The sequence below is a fragment of the Schistocerca cancellata genome, chromosome 1, assembly GCF_023864275.1.
Source record: "Schistocerca cancellata isolate TAMUIC-IGC-003103 chromosome 1, iqSchCanc2.1, whole genome shotgun sequence".
NCBI lineage: Eukaryota > Metazoa > Arthropoda > Insecta > Orthoptera > Acrididae > Schistocerca > Schistocerca cancellata.
The window spans coordinates 1,137,610,058-1,137,630,236 of NC_064626.1; the positions used below are offsets into that span (position 1 = coordinate 1,137,610,058).

The following is a 20,179-nucleotide window of genomic DNA, read 5'->3' on the forward strand; positions in this document are numbered from 1 at the left end:
AGTATTTTCGTGTAAAATATGGGCGAAAACTCTGAAAAAGCATAATATGGAGACGTTTATTTCACACAATCCACTGCTTCGAAGCCTGCGAAAAGTAGTATTTATGTCCTATTACACTACTGGCCATTAAAACTGGTACACTAAGAAGAAATGCAGATGATAAATGGGTATTCATTGGACAAATATATTGTACTAGACTGGCATGTGATTACATTTTCACGTAATTTGGGTGCATAGATCCTGAGAAATCAGTACCCATAACAACCACCTCTGCCCGTAATAACGGCCTTGATACGCCTGGGCATTGAGTCAAACAGAGCTCGGATGGCGTGTACAGGTACAGCTGCCCATGCAACATCAACACGATACCACAGTTCATCAAGAGTAGTGACTGGCGTATTGTGACGAGCCAGTTGCTCGGCCACCATTGACCAGACGTTTTCAATTGGTGAGAGATCTGGAGAATGTGCTGGCCAGGGCAGCAGTCGAACATTTTCTGTATCCAGAAAGGGTCGTACAGGACCGGCAACATGCGGTCGTGCATTATCCTGCTGAAATGTAGGGTTTCACAGGGATCGAATGAAGGGTAGAGCAACGGGCCGTAACACATCTGAAATGTAACGTCCACTGCTCAAAGTGCCGTCAATGCGAACAAGACGTGACCGAGACGTGTAACCAATGACACCTCATACCATCACGCCGGTTGACACGCCACTATGGCGGTGACGAATACACGCTTCCAATGTGCGTTCACCGCGTTGTCGCCAAACACGGATGCAACAATCATGATGCTATATACAGAATCTGGATTCATCCGAAAAAATGACGTTTCGCCATTCGTGCACCCAGGTTCGTCGTCGAGTACACCATCGCAGGCGCTCCTGTCTGTGATGCAGCGTCAAGGGTAAACGCAGCCATGGTCTCCGAGATGATAGTTCGTGCTGCTGCAAACGTCGAAGAACTGTTCGCGCAGATGGTTGTTGTCTTGCAAACGTCCCCATCTGTTCACTCAGAGATCGAGACGTGGCTGCACGTTCCGTTACAGCCATGCGGATAAGATGCCTGTCATCTCAACTGCTAGTGATACGAGGCCGTTGGGATCCTGCACGGCGTTCCGTATTACCCTCCTGAACTCACCGATTCCATATTCTGCTAACAGTCACTGGATCTCGACCGACGCGAGCACTAATGTCACGGTACGATAAACCGGAATCGCAATAGGTTACAATCCGACCTTTATCAAAGTCGGAAACGTGATGGTAAGCATTTCTGCTCCTTACACGAGGCATCACAACAACGTTTCACCAGGTAAGGCCGGTGAACCGCTGTTTGTGTATGAGAAACCCGTTGGAAACTTTCCTCGTGTCAGCACGTTGTAGGTGTCGCCACGGGTGCCAACCTTGTGTGAACGCTCTGAAAAGCTAATGATTTGCATATCACAGCATCTTCTTCCTGTCGGTTAAAATTTGCGTCTGTAGCACATCATCATCGTGGTGTAGCAATTTTAATGGCTAGTGGTGTATCTTTACAATACAGATGATTTTATGACTGGTGGAATCAAAGCTAAAATATACATGACAGCTTGACACTTCATACAATGAACTGTTTTATAAAATACAGGTGTTAAAACCATTCAAATGAAACTGAATGAAATGTCCTATCTAGCGCTGTAGCTGTATTTGTACAGGTCGCTTACATACCCACACAATCGGTTTCGCAGCTTTTGAGTTGCATCTTCTGATGCAAATATACTCATGTTCAGAAAAGAAAAACAGAACGCCTCGAAGTACTAGAGATAGGACATCCATATTCACTTTACATGTACGTAAGTACGTTTCCAGAAATAATTAGCATTTGATTCCGTCGGCCAGTAGGGAAAAGATATCCTGACTGGTACGATAACTTTGCCGATGATATAACACCAGAAAATCTTGATAAACACCAACATTAAGCATTACAGAGTGTGTTTTGGTAGAAAGGAAGAAGAAAGGAATGTCATCTTTAGTTATATGCCAAACATCTAAGTAATAATTGCAAATTAATACCATGAAAGTTAAGTCCAAAGAAATGTCGGTCAGAGATAACTTTCATGTGGAAGAGAGTTGTAAACGCAACGAAGAAATTCAACGCGTCTACAATACTCACTCACGGAGAAAGTAATTCGCTCGCTAGCTAACGTGCTATCAAGTTATACGAGAGCAGCTCTTGTCATAGTTGAGCGAACGGAGCGCGACGAGATTGTTTTACTTTCAAGAGTCGTTGTTTCGTAACGTAGACGCATGGATTTTGTGAACTGATATTCAGACTTAGAGACTTGAACCGAGATAGTATGCTGACTGTATACACCGAGTTGTTGGACTTTATTAACGGAAGCAGGCAATATTTGACTCGACATGCATATACGTGAACTTATAGAAAGGAATGGACAAAGTTTCAAAAGACTATAATAATCGTTTAGTCTCTAGTAGGAGGCATTGACACGAATACATGAAGAAGATACAATTATGCCGAGGGTTAAAGCTGTCTTAATTGTCACGATACTTGAAACTAACAGAACTGCCAGTGCTAATTAACCGTGTGTGCGTGTGGCGTGATGTTTATAAAGCATTTAGCGAAATGGAACAATAAAATTGTTCATCAAAAGTGGAAATTCAACGTGTCGCCTCCATCATTCTATGAATATTTGGTAACTGCTCATCAAAAGTTAATGAACAGTGACTATTTAACTTGGAAGTAAATTCGTGGACTGTTAGTTGTGACAGGGAAGGTTTAGACATACATAATATTACGACGCAATATAATTAAGACATTGTTAAAGAGTATCTGTGGAGCTCGCGCCATATGGAGCGAACAATTTTACTTAGCAACGAACAAACAACGACCAATACGATCTGCAATTAAACTTTTTCCTCGCTTTTAGTGATGTGGACGATGCGTATGAGGGAAGATCCATCAATTACTGCACTAAAGTACTAACCGGGCACATAATAATTCAGCTTCAAACCATAAGAGACAGCCAGAGTGCGCAGTTCGCATGAATAAGGAAACTGTGCAGACTCGGAATCAAACTTGACTAACTACGCGAGGAACGATTTCTTAAGAGCTTTTTCAGATCACGTCGCTCGTTAACCGACGGAGACATCCATCATCGTCCATCGCGTCTCGACTCCACCGACCGAGTTGTAGCAGTAACAGCTCCACGGCGTCGACAACACCAGCATGCGGCGGAGAGGGGACGTCATAAGGTGCAACATCACTTACCGGTAAAATGTGCTTGTGGCTCTCGTTGTCGTTATAAACTGACGGTAATTGATCAGTGTGACTTGAGCAAACGTGCAGGATGCTTCGCAGACGTATGCGTGAACCGTACCTTCTAATGGTTCAAATGGCTCTGAGCACTATGGGACTTAACATCTATGGCCATCAGTCCCCTAGAACTTAGAACTACTTAAACCTAACTAACCTAAGGACAGCACACAACACCCAGCCATCACGAGGCAGAGAAAATCCCTGACCCCGCCGGGAATCGAACCCGGGAACCCGGGCGTAGGAAGCGAGAACGCTACCGCACGACCACGAGATGCGGGCGTACCTTCTAATCAAATGGCTCTGAGCACTATGGGACTTAACATCTGAGGTCAACAGTTCCCTAGAACTTAGAATTACTTAAACCTAATTAACCTAAGGACATGACACACATCCATGCCCGAGGCAGGATTCGAACCTGCGACCGTAGCCGTCGCGCGGTTCCCAACTGAAGCGCCTTGAACCGCTCGGCCACATCGGCCGGCCTACCTTCTAATCAGTGAGTTTGAAAGAGGCCGCATTGTTGGCATGAAAGAATGTCATGCAGCCATCCAGGAAATTGCTGCTGGTTTGGGACGAAGTATTTCGGGAGTGCAACGAGTGTACGCAGAATGGTTCACGGACGGCCGCAGTACATGACGAGTTGGGTCAGGTCGGATCACCCAGACCACTCCCTGACACCTCGTCAGAATGGCATTGCAGGATGGACCTGCGTCCTCCTCGGCTCTGACGTTACAGTGTAACACATATTACGGCATGGGTTACGTTCGGGTCGTCCACTTTTCCACCTACCTTTGACGTATGCACAGAAACATGCTAGAACGAAATAGCGTACGGAACGACCTCACTGGAGACAGGAAAGGCATCATCTAGTGTTTTCGGACGAATTCAGGCTTTGTCTGTTTGAAATTGATGGCCTCATTTTGGTTCGCCGCAGGCAGGAGGAGAGTCATCACAGTGACTGCATTCTCGCAAGACATACAGCGCCAACTCAAGGCCTTAATGCGTGGCGTGTTATTGGGTACAACCAAAAATCACAGAAGGTGCGTGTCCAGGGCACTGTGACCAGTGTGACCTAAATAACGACATCCTGCGACCCGTAGCCATACCCCTTCTGCGCAACGCCCCAGACGCCATTTTCAGCAAGACAATGCACGACCACATGTTGCTGCCTTCTTGCTGTCACAGGATGTCAGCGTTTTGCCCTGTCCCGCCAGATCACCAGACTTGTCGACAATTGAAAATGTGTGGGATATGGTGAAACGACGGGTGCAGCACTATGACCCAATGCTAGTCACCACAAAGAACTCTGGAACCAAGTGAATGCAGCATGGATGTCTATACCACAGGACGCCATTCGCGTCTTATATTCGTCAATACCATCACGCCTGGAACAAGTTATCAGAGCCCATGGCGGACCCTGGGCCTACGAGGCAACAGGACACACGATGAACCGAGCTGACTGAAATTCAGATCATTTCTGCAGAACATATTAATGTACATGTCCTGTGAATATGAACGTCCTGTCTCTAGTCGTTCAAGGTATTCTGTTTTTTTCTGAACATGAGTGTATAAAAGCTGTGTTATAGGTTACAGAATGCCGCAGAGTAACAATTGGAGTGGCTAGCTAAAGTTCTAAGCCCTCCTCAACTGATAAAAAAACCATCGCAATTGATGAAAGATCATCGTCAATGATGAAATTCATATCTGTTTTAAGTCACGGACTGTACACTTTCCGATTAAAATATGCTCTTGTCGCCAACAAAGTGCCCCTCAAAGACCTTTTTCAGGGAAGTACTGGGCCCTGTAGACTAAAGCCGGCGCGCTAATGTGTATTTGCCACCACCATAGCAGCTGACAATAGAAGCTACGAGCGTCCCGTGTGTTGTCGAAGTGTGTGCTGTGGCTGCCGTCCGAGTCCCCGTATGTATAATTGGTCTTAAAACATCAGAGATCATTGTAAAACATATATTTTTTCTTTCAAATGCGACCTCTTTTAATAAGGACTTCATGCATAATAGAAATTACTAGTTAGACATGTTCCTGGAGATTTATATTTTCTCTTACTATCAATAAATTTAAAATAGAAACGTAGCAACTTATGATCAAACAATTTTGAACTTTCAACTAATATATTATTCTTGCTGTTTTGTTATTTATTGGAGGAAACTGACTAAGCAGACAGATGCTCCTACATTAGGCCAGTGTTAGTAAATTTATTTTTGTTGAGGAATTGAGTAATAATAAGTACGCTATAGCGGGGCACCTACATCTACATCATACTCCGTAAGCCACCTAATGATGTGTGTCGGATGGTACTTTCGGTAGTACTATCTGATCCCCCCAACCCTGTTCCACTCGCGAATAGTGCGTGGGAAGAATGATTGTCGGTAAGCCTCTGTACTGACTCGAATTTCTCGAATTTTCTCCTCATAGTCATTACGCGAGTTGTATGTCGGGGGAAGTAATAAGTTGTCTGACTCCTCCTGAAAAATGCTGTCCTGAAATTTCAATAGTAAATCTCTCCGTGATGCACAACGTCCCTCTTGTAACGTCTGCCAGTGGAGTTGGTTTAGCATCTCCGTAACGCTCTCTCGCCAGCTAAACGATCCAGTGACGAAACGCGCCGCTCTTCGTTGGATCTTCTCTAACTCCTCTATCAGTCCTATCCGAAAGGAATCCCAGATAGATGGACAATACTCAAGAATCGGGCGAACAAGCGCCTTATAAGCCACTTCTTTCGTGGATGAGTTACATTTCCTTAACATTCTTCGATGAATCTGAGTCTTGTTTCTGCTTTTCCCACTATCTGTTTTATATGGTCATTGCACTTAAGGTCGCTCTGGATAGTTACGCTGGATATTTTACGGCAGACGCTGTCTCCAGCTGTTTGTCATCAATAGTGTAGCTGTACAGTAGTGGATTTCTTTTCCTATGTGCGCAATATCTTACATTTATTTACGTTCAGGGTCAACTGCCAGAGTCTGCACCATTCATCAATTCTCTGCAGGTAGTTCTGCAAATTCTTACTACCTTCTGGCGTTGCTACTTTGGTATAAACAATTGCATCATCTGCGAATAGCCTTAAAGAGCATCCGACGCTTTCTACTAGACCATTTATATATATTGTGAACAGCAACGGTCCTATCGCACTTCCCTGTGGTAATCTGGATATTACCTTTACCTCTGTCTATTTAGTTCCGTTAAGAGCGACGAGTTGAGTTCTATCTGCAAGAAAGTCTTGAATCCAATCGCAGGTCTGCTCCGATACTCCGTAACCTATTCTTTTTTTTTCATTAAACGGCAATGCGGGACGGTGTCAAATGCCTTACTGAAATCAATGAACACGGCATCAACCTGAGCGCCGTTGTCCACTGCGCTGTGGGTCTCATGGAGGAACTGAGTGAGCTGAGTTTCGCAGGATCTCTGTTTGCGGAAACCATGTTGATTTTTATAGAGGAGATGTTCATTTTCCAAAAACATCATATTTCTTGAGCATAAAACATGTTCCATAATTCTACAACAGATTGATGTCAACGATATAGGGCTACAATTGTGTGGATCTGTCTTACGGCCTTTCTTAAATACGTGAATGACCTGTAATTTTTTTCTAGTCGATTGGTACCTTTCTTTGCTCAAGCGATCTACGATAAATTACTGCTAGAAGGGGAGCAAGTTCTTTCTCAAAATCGTTATAGAATCTTATAGGTATATCATCTGGTCCTGAAGCGTTTCCACTACTAAGCTTTTCAGTTCCGCGATCGGTTATTTCAATATCTGCCATTTCGACGTTCGCACGACGACTGAAAGGAGGGACAGTGTTACGATCTTCCGCGATGAAACAACTTCGGAAGACCGAATTCAGTATTTCGGCCCTCTCTCTGTTATCTTCCGTTTCGGTGCCGGTGTGGTCGCTGAGAGAATTAATAAATGATTTTGACCCACTTACTGATTTTACGTACGACCAAAATCACTAAGGGTTTTTACTCAGGTCGATTGACAACGTCTTACTTTCGAAATCATTTAACGCTTCTCTCATTGCTCTCCTTACGCTCATTTTCGCTTCGTCCAGCTTTTATTTGTCAGCTAGGTTTTTACTTCTCTTGAATCTGAGATGAAGTGCTCTTTGTTTACGTAGCGCTTTTCTAACAAGACTATTAAATCATGGTCGATCTTTCCCCGTGATGACTGGGTGTTGTGTGCTGTCCTTAGGTTAGTTAGGTTCAAGTAGTTCTAAGTTCTAGGGGACTATCGACCATAGATGTTAAGTCCCATAGTGCTCAGAACCATTTGAACCATTTTAGCCATCTTTCCCATCCCTTAAAACCTTACTCGGAACATACTTGTCTAGGGCATATTGAACGATGCCTTTGAATTTTTTCCATTTGTTCTCCACATCTTCGTCCTCATCACCTGGTATTTGATGCTGACTGTTGAGATATTCTGGAAATTGTATCATGTCATCCTTGCTGAGGAAATATATCTTGTTACATTTCTTAACATTCCTTCTAGAACTCGTCGTCATAGATGCTGTCACAGCCTTGTGATCACTGATACTTTCCACTGCGTTGACTGATTCGATAAGTTCAGCTCTGTTTGTTGCCAGGAGGTCTAAGACGTTACCTTCACGAGTTGGTTCTCTATCTGCTCAAGGTAATTTTCGGAAAAGACATCCACAACAGTGCCACACGATTCCTTGTCTCTTGCACAAGTTTCGATGGCATAACACTCCCAATCAATACCTGGCAAGTTGAAGTCACCCCCTATTACAACGACATGATCAGGAAAATTACTAATGATATTCTGCAGGCTCTGTCTGAAGCACTCTACAACTACAGATCCTGAACCAGGTGGTCTATAAAATCACTATTTTTGACCGTTCTGTGATACTCAGATTCACCCAGGAGAACTCACATTCAGAATCCGTGACAACCTCGCAATAAACACGCCGCCACCATTGGCGACTAACCTATCCTTACGGTATACATTCCAGTCTGAACTTAGGATTTCGTTATCATTGACGTCTGGCTTCAACCAGCTTTCTGTTCCCAATACTATCTGTGCATTATAACCTCCAATAAGCGATACTAATTCCTTGGATGCTCCTGCAGTTTACTAAAATCATACTAATCTTTTCTATCTCTGATCTGCGAGGACCAAGATTCTCTCAGGCTGCTGTCGCTGATTTAAAAGGCAAATCGTGTTTACTCCTAAGGGAGGGATCTTCTACCCTAAAAAAGCCCTATGTGCACGCCACGACTATTTACGCATCTCCCAATTTAGGTTCTTCAGTATTTCCGTGATTCTCTCTCATGAATCAAATAAATCTGTAGCCACTCACGCCTCTCATCTATGCTTAATTTCAATATCTTCCGTAAGCCCTATTCTGTATGGGCCTCATATTCAAACAAAATACCAAAGTTTTACACAGAAACGATTTGTAAAGAGGTTCCTTTGTAGAAAGATAGCATTTTCCCATGATCCTCCCAGTGAACTGAAATCTGGCCTTACCTTGAACCGTCGTCGTATGGTTTGAGGTAGTTAATGCTGCGATCAGTGTTACGTGGCAGTTTATGCCCAAACTGTCACTCAAGCTATTTTATAGTCTATTGTGCACATCCCAGTACTCAGTTTAGTCGGTTCTTTAATGCTGCATGGCCGGCCGAAGTGGCCGAGCGGTTCTAGGCGCTACAGTCTGGACCCGCGCGAGCGCTACGGTCGCAGGTTCGAATCCTGCCTCGGGAATGGATGTGTGTGATGTCCTTAGGTTAGTTAGGTTTAAGTACTTCTAAGTTCTAGGGGACTGCTGACCTCAGAAGTTAAGTCCCATAGTGCACAGAGCCATTTAATGCTGCATGAAAAAAATAACAGTTCCCCCAACTGTTTTTATCTACAGCATTGGGAGCTTTCTTTAGCTGGCTTGCGAGAGGAAAGATAAGTTAAAAGAACCAGAGTATCATAAACTTGTTCACTGCAGAAAACAGCATCTGAACAGGTAAGTCACAATGTTCCATCTCTACACGTCAGGCGTACGAGGACTGCCTGCATTCCATAGAACAGCCTTCTGCAAGATACTAGAAGGAATCCTTTTTTCCCGAGATGAAGAGACCGCCAGCTGAAGTGCTCATAATTTGAGACCGGGGGACAGGCCATAGTCGGCAGCTGCGCTATACAGGAATATTGTTTTAAACCTGAGTAAAAGAGACTGTGATTGACTGACAATTATTACACTACTGGCCATTAAAATTGCTACACTACGAATATGGCGTGCTACAGACGCGAAATTTAACCGACAGGAAGAAGATGCTGTGATATGCAAATGATTAGCTTTTCAGAGCATTCACGCAAGGTTGGCGCCGGTGGCGACACCTACAACATGCTGACATGAGGAAAGTTTCCAACCGATTTCTCATACACAAACAGCAGTTGACCGGCGTTGCCTGGTGAAACGTTGTTGTGATGCCTAGTGTAAGGAGGAGAAATGCGTACCATCACGTTTCCAACTTTGATAAAGGTCGGATTGTAGCCTAATGCGATTCCGGTTTATCGCACCGCGACATTGCTGCTCGCGTCGGTCGAGATCCAATGACTGTTAGCAGAATATGGAATCGGTGGGTTCAGGAGGGTAATACGGAACGCCGTGCTGGATCCCAACGTCCTCGTATCACTAGCAGTCGAGTTGAGATGCATCTTATCCGCATGATTGTAACGGATCGTGCAGCCACGTCTCAATCCCTGAGTCAACAGATGGGGACGTTTGCAAGACAACAACCATCTCCACGAACAGTTCGACGACGTTGCCAGCAGCATGGACTATCATCTCGGAGACCATGGCTGCGGTTACCCTTGTCGCTGCATCACGGACAGGAGCGCCTGCGATGGTGTACTCAACGACGAACCTGGGTGCACGAACAGCAAAACGTCATTTTTTCGGATGAATCCAGGTTCTGTTTACAGAATCATGATGGTCGCATCCGTGTTTGGCGACATCGCTGTGAACTCACACTGGAAGCGTGTATTCGTATTACCCCGAGTGATGGTATGGGGTGCCATTGGTTACGCGTCTTGGTCACGTCTTGTTCGCATTGACGGCACTTTGAACAGTGAACGTTACACTTCATGATGTGTTACGACACGTGGCTCTACCCTTCATTCGATCCCTGCGAAACCCTACATTTCGGCAGTATAATGCATGGCCGCATGTTGCAGGTCCTGTACGGGCCTTTCTGGATATAGAAAATGTTCGACTGCAGCCCTGGCCAGCACGTTCTCCAGATCTCTCACCAATTGAAAACGTCTGGACAATGGTGGCCGAGCAACTGGCTCGTCACAATACGCCAGTAACTGCTCTTGATGAAGTGTGGTTTCGTGTTGAAGCTGCATGGGCAGCTGTACCTGTACACGGCATCCAAGCTCTGTTTGACTCAATGCCCGCCGTATCAAGGCCGTAATTACGGCCAGAGGTGATTGTTCTGGGTACTGATTTCTCAGGATCAATGCACCCAAATTGCGTGAAAATGTAATCACCTGTCAGTTCTAGTATACTATATTTGTCCAATGAATACCCGACTATCATCTGCATTTATTCTTGGTGTAGCAATTTTTATGGCCAGCAGTGTATTTCAACCAAAGACGTCTTGTGTTTACGTTTTCTGTCGCCTTTCATCGCAATAAACGTATCACAAATTGCCCAGCAAAGTAATAGATGCATATCAGACAGCTTATACAATGAGACAATGTATGGACTCGAGAACGTGCATATCTACGTGCATTCCTTTTACAGGGTGTATACGACCCGGGACAACCGGAAGATCCGGGAAAAACCCGGGAATTTTTTCATCCGGGAGAAAACCGGGAAAAACCCGGGAACTGTGTAGAATTCCGGGAATTTTTCATTGTTTTAGTTTTCAGTTAAATTTTTGTGATTCTTGACTGGTAAGAACCAATACTCTAACAAAGGATATTACTGTATCCCGTTACTGCAGAATAATACTGCAGCAACAAAACATGAACGACAGAAAAAAAACGAAAATAAAACTTAAGTCGTAAAGGAAATGCGCCGTATTCAACAACAAAACAGTGCTCATACAAGCGTCTGCAAACAGCAAAGCATGTCAATGGCTTTACGAAGACTATGCAATGGTTTGTAACAACAAATTGTCTCCGATGAGCGTGGCGTGACAACGGTTTAAATTGGATTCGTTTGAGCAGGCGCGGGAGGGCTCTTGCGCATGCGCAGTTGAGTCGCGTTTGAGTAGTAGCTTCTACCGCTTCTGGTTACAGGATGTGTGGCTGGGCGCCACTACTTAATATTGCCGCGGTTCGGAAATCAGTAAATCTGGGGCTGATGCACAGAGCAGTCTGAGTTGTGGTGGGGAGGTGGGTCGTCTCCACGTGACCTGTGTTTCCTCTTTGTTTACTGCTCTCACGTTAAATGATAACAAAACGGATTTTTGTGGCCGGGAGCTATCAAATGAATTAAGATACGTTCGCGTAATTACGGAAGGCTAAAATATGTTACTAGTTTTAGATTTTATTTCCACCTTTCTGACAGTCAAACATTAATCGCCTTACAGAACAATGAAGTTACTTTTGCCGGTTTGCTAAAGAGATTTGGCTTTTATTAATCTTTTATGTTGAGGCAGTCAATTTATTTGAAATGAAGTGTTTAATTTCACGCTGTTGGCTAGTTTTAACTGTTCACTACATTTCAAGTGCACGTATGGCATTATGCCATAATAAAGGACCAAACATGAGATAATACAGTACTGGTACTCCAAGACAATTTACATACGAATGTGCATTTTAAGCCAAATTATGCGTTTTAGTATTGTTCACGAAATTCCAACGCTCTTGAAGTATCCTCTGATGTCTTGTTTCTTTTATGACACAATTTAAGGTCTTTTAATATCTTACACGTACGAACATACGGGCTCCCTGCGACATCATCGTAGCTGCGCAAGCGCGGTGACGCCTGTCATCTGGCGCTCTCTGGCAACTGCGGAAACGAACCTATTTCTAACATGTCGCGGGAAAATATTCCGAATGGTGGTTTGAAAAGCGTTACATTGAAAGCAGATTTCCTTTTACGTAAGATGAGGTATGTGCGAGAATGTATGATGAATTTCTTAAATCACAAATCGTTTGATTCTCATTTAAAAATCAACTCTTTGAGGACGACCATTTAGAAGAATTTCGAGCCCAGAAGATCAGACATTTACGTCGTTATTAGAAATTTACTGGCAAATTTATGTGATGTATCTTAAAGTGTAACAAGCGTGCTACGTAACAGTGATCTTGCTATTGGCTGAGTACATCACGTGTCCTGTGCAGTCATCAGCTGGCGAGATCACGTGATATGAGCTATGACTGGCTTACAAAAGCGCATCGCAATTTCGATTTCAATGCTTCAGAAAGTGACATGCAGTGTTTGATGGAATTCGAATTTATACCTTCGTAATACGAAAATATGCAGCGTACATGTTGCTGCACATCAAAGGTCTTTCAAAACGTGTTTTTCCTCCTGAGTTTCGTTTTCTAAAGTGCAGGGAAATTCTACTCTGGTATATAAAACCATAAACTTTCAAAGGATTGATGAGTTTTACAGTGCCGAATAAGAGTGTACCGTCACTTAACATGGAAAAGTGTGTTTTCACCTGGGAAAAAGTGTATTTCTTAACCGGGAAATCCGGGAAAAATCCGGAATTTTTTTTCCTTGTCCTTGTATACATCCTGTTTTACTAAATTTTGTGCACGCCCTTTTGTTCCCATGCGTCAGCGACTGCTCACGAGGAAAGAAGCACCCTGTGGACATACCTTTATGCTGTCAAGTGGCTACTGTTTTGCGACGAGCTGTACGTCGGTGGTGTGCTACCGCAGATGTGCATGACCGTCTCTGTAACGCTCTTTTATGAAACATTGATGCTCCTGAGCGTCATTTCAATCAGAGCAAGTGTTCGGTACGAATCACTAGCTGCTTAAGTTAGAAATGCGGAACATTTTGAGAATATTGGCAGTGATACTGGTTTCAGCGCTTATCCTGTATCTATTTTGTTCCACCATTATACAGAAAAAGGTCAACTAGATCCAAATTTTTAATTCTGCAGATATGCGATACTGGGTTTCACAATATAATAAAATGAAGATTGGGGCTTTCTGAAACCATGAAACTCGTCATTTGAATAAATAAAAATTTCTGTCTGGAAGCTAACTTTCTTGTTTTGTATAATGCGGAACATCTATTCCTCGCTGCACCCCTACTGGCATCAATGCACTTTCCAAGTAACCGGTCGCCAACAGTCTTAGATAAATGAAACAGTTAATAATTTTTTTTAATGTAACAAATTAAAATTAAAAACTATAAAGTGTTCTTTTCAGACAGTTCCACTGGAGAATAACTGGAAATAGTGCGTCATTTCCAAAAGAAGGACCATTTCGCTGCGTCTGTTGGCACCTTTAGTAGGAGGCACAGAGTGGTGTATGTTAATGAAGAGGAAATATTACTACACAGTAAGTGATTAGCTTTTTTCTTTTTGTTGTCAGTCTAGAAATTTTGGTTTCCCCAGGGATTTTCAAGGGGAATGTAGGGATTTTTCATATGTCATGTAGCAATATGGTTGGAAATGAGTTGGCAACACTGTGAACTAAACCAAGTGGAGCTACAACTTTACGACCAGTCCGCTCGAATTTGCCTACCTCCACTGTCCTCGGAGCAATAAACACTTCAGAGTGACAAGTACAAATAAGCAAATTTCCCTGCCCCACCTTGTATCATAGAACCACCCACCACACACTGCAGGTTAGGTGCCTAACTGGAGCCTCAGAACACTCCACTGCTAGCAGCATCCGAAATCGTAACTCGTCGGGCCGCACTGAACGCCTCCACCAAGCTGCTGCGCAGTTTCTGTGTTGTTTGATCCATTGGAGACGTGCAGTTTTGTGTGCCGCTCTGAGCAACGACGTTTAAGATGCACCTGACTTCGAATCTCCGTTGAATGGTGTTCTCTTTGCAATGTTCGCTCGGAAATTGGTTGAGATGGAACTGCGTTCGCTGGCAGCAGCAGATCAAGTCGGACTTTGACATTCATCACCGGTGTCAGTCGGTTAGGATATGCTTGCAAGCGACCGTGTTTACCCCGTGTTACGTGGTTGCGGCTGATACGCCATTCCTTGTACAAACGCTGGACAGTCCTCGCTGATACACCAGCATATTTTGACACGTCATTAACTACGTGGTCTTGGGTGTGTCCGAAGACGATAGCTCCTTCCTTCGTCTTGAGGCATCCTACTGCGCTGATTCCGTAGAATCTCTTGGCACATACACCACACTTCGCCGCTATGAGTTACGTCATTGATGGTTGGTCTCTTGACCGTCTGGTACCAGTTCTTCACCAATCACGGAGCTCCAAAGCGGTCGCTGGGCTCATTTAAGTAGTTGCCAATTTTTGTCGTTTGCTAATGCACACTGAGGTGACAAAAGCCATGGGATATCTCCTAATATCATGTTGCCCGGCGTAGTGCAGTAACTCAAAGTGAAATGGACTCAACAAGTCGTCTGAAGTACCCTGCAGAAATATTGAGCCATCCAGCATCTATGGCCGTCCATAATTGTGAAAGTGGTGCTGGTTCAGGATATATGCACGAATTGACTTCTCGATTATGCCCATAAATGCTCGATGGGATTCATGTCGGGCGATGTGGGAGACCAAATCATTCCCTCGAATTGTCCAGAATGTTCTTCAAACGAAATGCAAAAAATTGTGACCCGATGAAATGGTTCACTGCCTTCCATAAAAGTTTCATCGTAGTTTGGGAACATGATTTCCATAAATGGTTGCATACGTTCTCCAAGCAGCCGATCATAACCATTTCCTATGTGAAGATGGTATCTGTTCTTTCGGACATGCCCAAAAGAGCAGATACCACCTTCATATAGATGAGGGTCACCGGCCAATGATCTTTAGTGCGAATGCACTCACATTGCTTGAAATCTTACGGAAATCGGTAGATTGACTGCCGCGAGTAATGAGTATAGTGGGCAGGGGCACTACAAATGTAGGGTGTGGACAGTAAGCTGTAAGTGTGGATCTCACGGGGAACCTGCCAGAGATAAGTCCCTGCAGTCGCAGTATCCTGTGTGTCCTCGATGGCTCAGTCGGGTAGAGCGTCTGCCACCAAGCACGACATCCCAGATTCGAGTCCCGGTTGGGGCACACATTTTCAACTGTCCCCGTTGATATTTATCAACGCCTGTGAGCAGCTAATGGTCTGGATTTCATTGTAATTTCATAACGATTTCCAGTCAATGATCGGTGCAACTGGACCAGAGGACTCATTCCATTACATGAAACACAGTCCACACAATTATGGAGCCATCACCAACTTGAACAGTGCCTCGTTGACAACTTGGGTCAATGGCTTCGTTGGGTCTGCGCCACATTCGAACCCTACCATCAGCTCTTACCAACTGAAGTCGGAGCTCATCTCCCCAGAGGCCACTGTGTTCCACCTGTCTAGGGTCCAGCCGACATGGTCGCGAGGTCAGAAGAGGCGCTGCAGACGATGTCGTGGTGTTAGGAAAGTCGCTCGCGTCGGTTGTCCGCTGGCATCGCCCATTAACGCCTGTTTTCACTGCACTGTCCTAAGGAATACATTCGTCGTACGTCTCTGATTTCTACGGTTATTTCACACAGTGTTACTTGTCGTTTAGCGCTGTCAACTCTACTCAAACGCCGCGGCTCTCAGTCGTTAATTGAACGCCGTCGGGCACCACGTTGTGTCTGCTGATAAGTAATGTCTGAAATTTAGTATTCTAGCTACACACTTGACATTGTGGATCTCGGAATATACAATTCCCTGACGATTTCCGAAATGGAATGTCCCATGCATCTAGCTCCAACTACCGTTTCGAGGTCAAAAACTGTTAATTCCCGTCTTGCGGCTATAATCACGTCGCAAATGTTTTCACATGAATCAGCCGAGTACCAATGACAGCTCCGGCAATGCATTGCCCTGTTATACAGGGTGAGTCACCTAACGTTACCGCTGGATATATTTCGTAAACCACATCAAATACTGACGAATCGATTCCACAGACCGAACGTGAGGAGAGGGGCTAGTGTAATTGTTTAATACAAACCATACAAAAATGCACGGAAGTATGTTTTTTAACACAAACCTACGCTTTTTAAAATGGAACCCCGTTAGTTTTGTTATCACATCTGAACGTATAAACAAATACGTAATCAGTGCCGTTTGTTGCATTGTAAAATGTTAAGTACATCCGGAGATATTGTAACCTAAAGTTGACGCTTGAGTACCACTCCTCTGCTGTTCGATCGTGTGTATCGGAGAGCACCGATTTACGTAGGGATCCAAAGGGAACGGTGATGGACCTTAGGTACAGAAGAGACTGGAACAGCACATTACGTCCACATGCTAACATCTTTTTATTGGTCTTTTTCACTGACGCACATGTACATGGCCATGAGGGGTGAGGTACACGTTGGACGGGCGTTTCATAGGACGTGGAGGACGCATAAATTGGCCAGCCCGTTCTCCTGATCTTACACCTCTGGACTTCTTTCTGTGGGGTACGTTAAAGGAGAATGTGTACCGTAATGTGCCTACAACCCCAGAGGATATGAAACAACGTATTGTGGTAGCCTGCGGCGACATTACACCAGATGTACTGCGGCGTGTACGACATTCATTACGCCAGAGATTGCAATTGTGTACAGCAAATGATGGCCACCACATTGAACATCTATTGGCCTGACATGTCGGGACACACTCTATTCCACTCCGTAATTGAAAACGTAAACCACGTGTGTACGTGTACCTTACCCCTCATGGTAATGTACATGTGCGTCAGTGAAAAAGACCAATAAAAAGGTGATAGCATGTGCACGTAATGTGCTGTTCCAGTCTCTTCTGTACCTAAGGTCCATCACCGTTCCCTTTGGATCCCTACGTAATTCGGTGCTCTCCGATACACACGATCGAACAGCGGAGGAGTGGTACTCAAGCGTCAACTTTAGGTTACAATATCTCCGGATGTAATTAACATTTTACAATGCAACAAACGGCACTGATTACGTATTTGTTTATATGTTCAGATGTGATAACAAAACTAACGGGGTTCCATTTTTAAAAGCGTAGGTTTGTGTTAAAAAACATACTTCCGTGCATTTTTGTATGGTTTGTATTAAACAATTACACTAGCCTCTCTCCTCACGTTCGGTCTGTGGAGTCGATTCGTCAGTATTTGATGTGGTTTACGAAATATATCCAGCGGTAATGTTAGGTGACTCACCCTGTATATTGCATACACGATTCTACCGCCATCTATATACGTGCAGATTTCTATTCTATCGATCTATCTATCGCTTGCGCCTTGGTCCCGCATCGTGCGCGGGGTTGGCATGGTTAAATCGGATTTGACATGTTAATTTGAAGGGGTGGCCGGATGCCCTTCCTGCTGCCACCCCGTACCCGCAGGATGGAATCAGAGTACCCCATCTGTCTGCGTCTAGTGCAAATCATGGAAAAGTGCGGATGTATTTCAAATGTCTGTGCGTCGTGTAACTGAAGCGGGACGTGGGGACCAGCCCAGTATTCACCGAGAGGGATGTGGAAAACCGCCTAAAAACCACATCCAGGCTGTCCGGCACATCGGCCCTCGTCGTTAATCTGGCGGGCGGATTCGATCCGGGGCCGACGAGCCTACCCGAGTCCAGGAAGCAGCGCATTAGCGCTCTCGGCTAACCTGGCGGGTTATACGTGCATGTTTCTATCCCATGACTTTTGTAACCTCAGTGTATTGTGACTGATGGAGAAAAGATTTTGTTTAGTAATAGATCTCTCACTCTGTGGCAAATGGGTATATTGTTTTGAAACTTCCCGACGAATTTAAACTGCGTGTAGGATGGGAAATCAAACCCGAAACTTTCCCTCGAGCGCGTAATGCTCTTACCGACTGAGTTATTTAGACTCGACCCAAGACCAGCTTTGTTAAATTCACTTAGAGTAGTAAGGAATTTAGGTTAATGGTATTGGCAGAGTTGATGCTGTGAACGCAGGTCGTTAGTCGTACCTGGAATACCCAATCGATAAGCGAATGTGCCTCAGAAAGGAAAGTTCTGTGTTCGAGTTCTGGTCCGACACACAGTCAGAAAGTATCCAACTTCCGTTTATATAAACTAGAACTTAAGATTAACTTTATTTTTTGATGACTCATGTACAAGGTATTAAAAAAACGTATTCCATATTTTGAGAGGTGGTAGTATGGATATGGACCAAAACAAGAAGAAAATGTCCAGTAAACATAGCCTTTAAACTGCATTCCTTAAGATTTATCATCACTTGTTCATCTTCACTTCTGTGAAACACATCTCTTTTACTGCACGTTCTTTGCTGTTACGAATGACCTGCAGAATGTAGTAAACAAATAGGTAAACAAGTGAGAACACATTATTCTGATACTGTGATATAGTACAGCGCTAATGTAATCTGATAGCAATTACATGCGTCCTGCACTTGTGAGCTATCGCTCAAGAAGTTGCTCAATATGACGTCTCCCATTTCGAGAGTGGATTCCATTATGGTGGTAAGTACAAAGATAAAAATAAAGTGTAAAAGCATCTCAAAAGCTTATGAAACACAAACTCGTTTTATTGGAACTAATGTATGTGTCGAACTTACCCGCTGTGAATACTGTTTACGGTAACAACTGTGAATGCAGTTTACAGTAACAACACTAACAGATGTTTGCTGCATGCTATTTCCATAGCCAATAACAGAATATTTTGTGCATTCTGTAGGTTGTTCGTAATAACAGAGATCTTGCTGAAGAAGATATGTGTATCACAATAACTGAAATGAATAAGAGTTTGTAACTCTTAAGGCACGAATTTTAGAGCCCATGTTTAACCGACATTCTTGTCTTCTTCTGGTCCACACTACCAGCTCTCAAAATATGAAATACTTATTTAACTCACTTTGTTATTTTGAGGGTATCTTTTTATTCCGCAGTTTGACAGACAATTTAGAAAAGGGTAAAAATCGTCTCGCTCTTGCTATGCAGACTTATTGGACCGTTTCCAAAGTGAGATCAAACACAAACGATTAAAATTGACATTCAAATAACAAAAGTTATTACTCTTGGACAGTGAGCATGTTTCCGCATCGACAGTTGCGATAGAAAGAGCACGGGTTGGAGTTCAAAATAATTTCTTATGAGTCAAACTGAAACTGCCTATGCTCTTTTATTGGGTGCTGCGGTTCAGCACCAGAATCCCCTCGTGAGGTTTTGAGAGAGGTACAGAAGGATTTCGAATCCACGACTGCAACCATAGCACACACTCACCAATTGCACTGACGTTGCCTCCTCACCTGTTCCCACGAAACTGTCTGCGTGCGTGATAAGCGAGTCTGACATATCCCACCTTGCACTCAGCACGTTGATAACAGAGCTAGCCAATCAGGGCTTTGAGAACATATGCTTCGCAGTTTGCGACAAGCAATGGAGACGAAACTAATTCCTCCGCATTTAGCATTATGTAACGCACCACCATGGAACTATCCGAATGGGACTGAAGTCGGTATATGTTACTTACGTGTACAACCAAACAAATGATTAAAATTTCCGAAAAATTGGATAAATTATTCAAGAGAACCATCTTCGCAAATTGACCAAGTAAATAGTGTTGTTGCCGGCCGCTGTGGCAGAGCGGTTCTAGGCGCTTCAGTCGGGAACCGCGCTGCTGCAACGGTCGCAGGTTCGAATGCTGCCTCGGGCATGGATGTGTGTGATGTCCTTAGGTTAGTTAGGTTTAAGTAGTTCTAAGTCTAGGAGACTGATGACCTCAGATGT

At 44.1% G+C, this 20,179-nt stretch overlaps 1 protein-coding gene across 1 annotated transcript in view; it reads right to left on the bottom strand.

The window, feature by feature from the left end:
- The window catches only part of LOC126134598 (caspase-1-like), a 125,796-nt gene extending 106,052 nt beyond the window's left edge, over positions 1-19,744 (bottom strand). The window contains exon 1 of the mRNA XM_049915194.1: positions 19,673-19,744. Coding sequence (XP_049771151.1) covers positions 19,673-19,744 — 72 coding nt within the window. The remainder of the gene's footprint in view (positions 1-19,672) is intronic.
- Between the last annotated feature and the right edge of the window lie 435 nt (positions 19,745-20,179).